Raw genomic sequence first — 5,473 nt, 5'->3', positions numbered from 1 at the left:
ATCGCAACACACCTTGACATTCACTCGTGGATGGTTTCGTCGGAGGTGCATCTAACTGGTCTTAACTAAGTGGTTACCACAACAGAATCGAAATCTGTTTCTCTTGGGCTGTGCAGGTTCGAAACTTGCCGATCAACACGTTCTTTTTCCATCGGAACACACCTTGACATTCATTTGTAGATGGTTTCGTCGGGGGTTCATCTAACTAGTCTTAACCAAGTGGTTACCACAACAGAATCGAAATCTGTTTCTCTTGGCCTGTGCAAGTTCGAAACTTGCCGATCAACAGGTTCTTTTTCCATCGCAACACACCTTGACATTCACTTGCAGATGGTTTCGTCGGGGGTTCATCTAACTAGTCTTAACTAAGTGGCTACCACAACAGAATCTAAATCTGACTGCCCGTGCAGGTTCGAAACTTGCCGATGGACAAGGTTTCTTTTGCTATCGGAACATGCCTTGGAGATTCACTCATGGATGGTTTCCTTGAAGGTCCATCTTAATTGGTCTTATAAGCCAGGTGGTTTCCACAACAGAATCGAAATCGAAATCTGTCAAACCTGCCGACAGCAAGGTTTATCGGAACATACTTGGACATTCACTCATGGATGGTTTCGTTGGATGTTCATCTCAACTGATCTTAGCAAGTAGTTCCTGCAACAGAATCAAAATCTGTTTATCTTCGATTGTGCAGGTTCGAAACCTGCTGAATCACAGGTCTTTTTCTATCGGAACACACCTTGATATTGATTCATGGATGGTTTCTCGGATGTCCATCTAACTGGTCTTAGCCAAGTGGTTACCACAACAGAGTCAACATCTGTTTCTCTCGCAGTTGGTTCGAAACCTGCTGACGATATTTTTGCAGTGCATACATCCTCGGAGGTCGGCCTTAACTAGGCCTACTAGTTATTGTGCGAAAATATGCGATAGTCTGACCATGAAAAGGAATTCACTTTTATGCCTTGCGACAGCTTCAGCTTTTCCTTGAAAAGTTATCCGGTCATCATCCATAATTTATGGGCGTTCGAGAAGGTGATTCAACAAGAATGCGATGCCGAGAATTTAAACACCATCCATATGCTGTAGGTGTTGATTCCATCAAGCTTGTTTGCTGTTTATCCGCCGTAAGTTATTCTTGTTCATCACTCTCAATCTCTTAATCCACTCTTGAGTCACAATCTCATCTGATCTGGCGAAGCCAACCTTTGCAAGTTGATTGTGTTACTACCACTGTTGAACACCCACTGCCTAAGCTTTCCGATTCTATGAACTTGGCGGTGGTCCTTCGTCGGACAAACCTCAAAGAAAAGGAATATCACGGTGCTCAAGCACCTTCCGACCACTAGTAAGTCTAACCCTCTAAGTTATACGTTCTGAAAGTTATATCCATCTCAATTATTTGTCAGAACCTGTACTGAAATGCGCTCATTCTCATCACACATGTATCGTGTGTGTAATCAAGACCCATCATTATAATAACCTCAATGTATGCATCGGTCTTAGCACAAGTTGATCTTGCGTCGACACAGACTAATATTTTGACATTGACGCGTCTGGTACATTCCGATTTGATACTGATACATACTTTGTCCGCGTCTTTGAGTCCCTGTCCTTCATGCTACGGGACCAGGGTTCAGCGCTACATTCCACAGATCGATCTCGCTTTGACACGCCCTCCTGAAGATCCTGGCCAACTTCTCGTAAGGAATATCCCTCCAGCTCTCGTAGTTATTCTTGAAGAAATCTATAAAGAGACAACGTTAATGGTTGAATAGAGTTACATTGCGCATCGATCCCTCACTGATTTGTTCGGTTGTGGACTTGTAGTGCTTAGCGTTGTCGACGACCCAGAGTCTGTACCATGCAGTGTCTAGAAGCATAGTCAGATCAGTTGCTTGCGCACTGCTGGAGGATGTTACTGACCTTGGTAGAGAGCAGTCTGTTGGAGGTCACGAGCGATCGCATAGTACGACTAACGGTTGAGTCAGCGACTGGTATAAATTGACCTCATACAAGATATCCCTTACGAACCTGAATGCCAGGGACTTGAGCGAGTAGAGAGACGACCCAGTTCTCATCCTCTGCAGTGTCAGAGATGAACTTTGTGTACCTTTCAGTCGCCTCTTCACGCTTGGCAGCGAAGACGACTGTGTCTGGAATGTTCAGCTTATCGGCATCGGTGCAAGTTTGGAGGGCGTTAGGAGCCCACTGCGTGAGCGTGTTGTTGAGAGTTTTGGTCAATTTCCCGTATATCGTTGGGTTGGGGGCTTTTGCTGCGCGATCGGCATTGTATGCTATGAGTTGCACGCAGTAGAAGAAGTCTTGCTGCATGTACAGAGTGATGAACTTCGGCTTGAAGCATCGACAGGTATCAAGTAACGTACGATCATATACCATTTGAAACCATCGAGAACGGGCTGGTTGTCTGCGCTTGCAATACGCATGTTCTGGACAAAATCGTTCTGAAGCAACTGGTTCCAAAGGTCTTGGTTGTCCCGAATGAGACGATTGACAAGGTCCCTGTAGATGTGTGGTGAGCACGGTGAGCCGATATAAAGTGCGAGGACATACTCTTCGGGGATATCATCATTGAGACCTGCACCGTGGCTGGGGTCTTGTGCGGGAACATCATGGCTAGTCGCCGACTCGTTGAAGCGGTGGTTTGCTAGTAGGGATACAGAGGCATCTGCCATGGTGCTACAGTTCTTGAGAATGGATTGAGAGCGAAAATTCCTAGGCCATTTATACCTGGATGAGGGATGGGTGGATAATCGGGAGCGAATAACCTGCTACTATCCATCAGAGGTTAGGCTGCCTTGAACCTGGCTCATCAGATGGTCCGGATAGAAACGAAGTTCATAACTGCTAGATAAGTCGTTCAATCCGAGACCAGAACCAGCACGAGGTGTTCTCCCTGCCATGAAGCCTGTCATTTAGGGAGAAAATGTGCCTGGTCGGCATCGGGGTATGGGGGGACCGTAAGCCGCGTTGATCACATTTTACGTCTGTTGACACACAGGGGTGCATATTGCCGTTCAACAAACCGAATATGAGATTGTGATGAACCGCGAAGTATCTACCTGCAGGTGCAGGGAAGCTCAAGTAGTAAATGAACCTTGTCATCCGAGTATGGCCTCCGGATCATGAACCGAAGGTGGGGTCATATTTTGCAATAGCGGGGATTAACGTGCCCATTGTCGAGGGAACCGAACGAACGGTGTAATGACAACTTCGTGCCCAAGCCAAAAGCAAGTTAAAAGGCAGCTTTGATGTCGGCCTTGTTCAATAGATCTGATTGACTTTCATGAGGGACGTGACTAGTATGCAAGATACTGATAAAGAGACTCACCGATCACTACTGAGGGAGCAAAATTGGGCAGGATGGGTTTGGGCCCGTGCACGCGCGCTAATCATTGCACTGTTGCCCAAGAGCTCACTGCGAGCCCGCAGACGTGAGTTGATGTGCCATCATCGAGTAAGATGGCTATAGATGACTCGGATCTGAGTGTCTTCAAGTTGAGCCATATAAAGCTTGGCGTCCAACGTCCCCCTAATGAATCATGCCAATGCATTATGATTCTTACGTTATCTGACTGTGATCTTGGACAACACTGTCACCAAGCATGTATTGTACATCGGTGGTTAGTGCTAGTGACGCCCGCCGTGAAGCGTGGTACTCATTGTTTGAGGTTCATGCACTCAGCAGGTTCCCGATCGAAAAGAGTAGATTAAAATAATGTAAATGATACACCTAAAATACAACAGCCCATGCTGTCCAACGAGACAACAGTAGTAGAACAATCAAGGATAAGCCTACTTCGCTGATGAGCTCGAGAACTGTAGATGCAACAGATGAGTGAGAGGTAGAGACGACATGAAGGTGAAAAATCTGACCTTGGTGACACTCTTTGTGCCTTCCGAGATGGCGTGCTTGGCAAGTTCACCAGGTAGAATAAGTCGTACAGATGTTTGGATCTCCCGGGAAGATATTGTCGATTTTTTGGAGTAAGCAGCAAGTTCTGAAGGGAAGAGGTCAGGAATGATCGATTGGATGATCAGAAAGCACATACTGGATGCTTCAGTTGCAATGCGCTCGAAAATGTCGTTGACAAACGAGTTGAGGATGGCCATGGCCTTGTTGGAGATACCGGTATCAGGGTGTACCTGCCTCAACACTGGGACCAAAGTCAGACCTGGAACAGTAAGAGATGTCAATGGACATACCCTTGTAGATGTAACTGGAGTAGGTCTCCTTGCGAACTTTACGACGCTTCTTCTTCTCACCATCAGCCCCCGCAGCAGCAGCGGCAGAAGTCTTGGTAGCCTTCTTGGCCTTGTCGGTGGTCTTTGCAGGTGCCTTTGAGGCAGCAGTGGAAGCAGGGGCCTTTGAGGCGGTTGAGACTGGTTTAGGTGCCATTTGATGAAGTGGGAGATGAAGAGGTTGTGGGGTAGTGTGAATGATAACCAGACTCGTTGGGCGTTTGTATTTATGGTTTGTGACGCGTATGGTCTTATTTGGTACCCGATCAACGCGTCCACAATCCTTTGTTGATTGCTGAACCTTATTTTATAAAATCACGTGTGGACAGTATAAATACAAGCGGCCATTGATCGCGCCTCCCCTATTTCATTCCCGTCCTTCGTCGTCGTCGTCGTTATCGTACTCTGTACATACACTCCCACAACACTCTTCAATCAATCTATCATGTCTGGCAAAGTCGGTGGAAAGGCCAAGTCTGGTGGCAAGGCCTCCGGTGAATCTTCATCCAAGTCTCAATCGCGTTCAGCCAAAGCCGGTCTTCAATTCCCTGTCGGTCGTGTTCACCGTCTCTTGAAGAAGGGCAACTACGCACAACGTGTTGGTGCTGGTGCACCTGGTAAGTTCATCACTAAAACAATCCCTCAGGCGTTTGTTCTAACTTGGTTGAAAGTCTACCTTGCAGCGGTACTAGAGTACCTGGCTGCTGAGATCCTGGAACTCGCCGGTAATGCAGCCCGCGACAACAAGAAGCAGCGTATCGTTCCTAGACATTTACAACTCGCCATCCGAAATGACGAAGAGTACGCAAAGATTTCTCAGTCATTCTGCAGTGTCTAACTCGCTTGTTCCATAGGCTGAACAAGCTCCTTGGAGACGTCGTCATTTCACAGGGTGGTGTCGTCCCCTTCATCAACCCTGAACTTCTGCCCAGTAAAAGTGCAAAGGGCAAGAAGGAGAGCCAGGAAGTATAATCTTATTCGATTTATTTTCGTTGTTCAGTTTAGGATGTATTTGTATTTTTTTTTATAGTACTCGGTCTTCTATATCATTTTCTCACTCTGGAATAGCATCTCGTTGATCCTGTTCTCCTAATACGCGGGACTTGTTCCTCGTAGCGGCGCGTCTGATTTTCGTGGCAGTCACGTGCCGCGCATCGTACCACTGAAAAGTCTGGGCTTAAAAGACCCATCTAGTCCACGTCGTCCACCG

At 46.9% G+C, this 5,473-nt stretch overlaps 2 protein-coding genes across 2 annotated transcripts; one reads left to right on the top strand and one right to left on the bottom strand.

The window, feature by feature from the left end:
• Window positions 1–3,563: 3,563 nt before the first annotated feature.
• BJ212DRAFT_1401059 (histone-fold-containing protein) lies at window positions 3,564–4,581 on the bottom strand. The gene is made up of 4 exons (XM_041337327.1): window positions 4,228–4,581; window positions 4,074–4,178; window positions 3,898–4,022; window positions 3,564–3,840 (listed from the first exon to the last, which is right to left on the bottom strand). Exons 1-4 carry the CDS (start codon window positions 4,418–4,420, stop codon window positions 3,817–3,819), a joined length of 447 nt encoding a protein of 148 aa, XP_041185821.1. The 5' UTR covers window positions 4,421–4,581; the 3' UTR covers window positions 3,564–3,816.
• Window positions 4,582–4,708: 127 nt separating this feature from the next.
• BJ212DRAFT_1287637 (histone-fold-containing protein) lies at window positions 4,709–5,235 on the top strand (the record flags this gene model as incomplete). Its single annotated transcript, XM_041331997.1, has 3 exons — window positions 4,709–4,880; window positions 4,935–5,064; window positions 5,118–5,235. The coding sequence occupies 3 exons, from the start codon at window positions 4,709–4,711 to the stop codon at window positions 5,233–5,235; spliced, it is 420 nt and encodes a 139-aa protein (XP_041185820.1).
• Window positions 5,236–5,473: the final 238 nt, after the last annotated feature.

This window comes from Suillus subaureus (assembly GCF_016647635.1).
Source record: "Suillus subaureus strain MN1 chromosome Unknown BJ212scaffold_125, whole genome shotgun sequence".
Lineage (NCBI taxonomy): Eukaryota > Fungi > Basidiomycota > Agaricomycetes > Boletales > Suillaceae > Suillus > Suillus subaureus.
The sequence above is the reverse complement of the archived record's forward strand: the minus strand, read 5'-3'. Positions and strand labels throughout refer to the sequence as shown.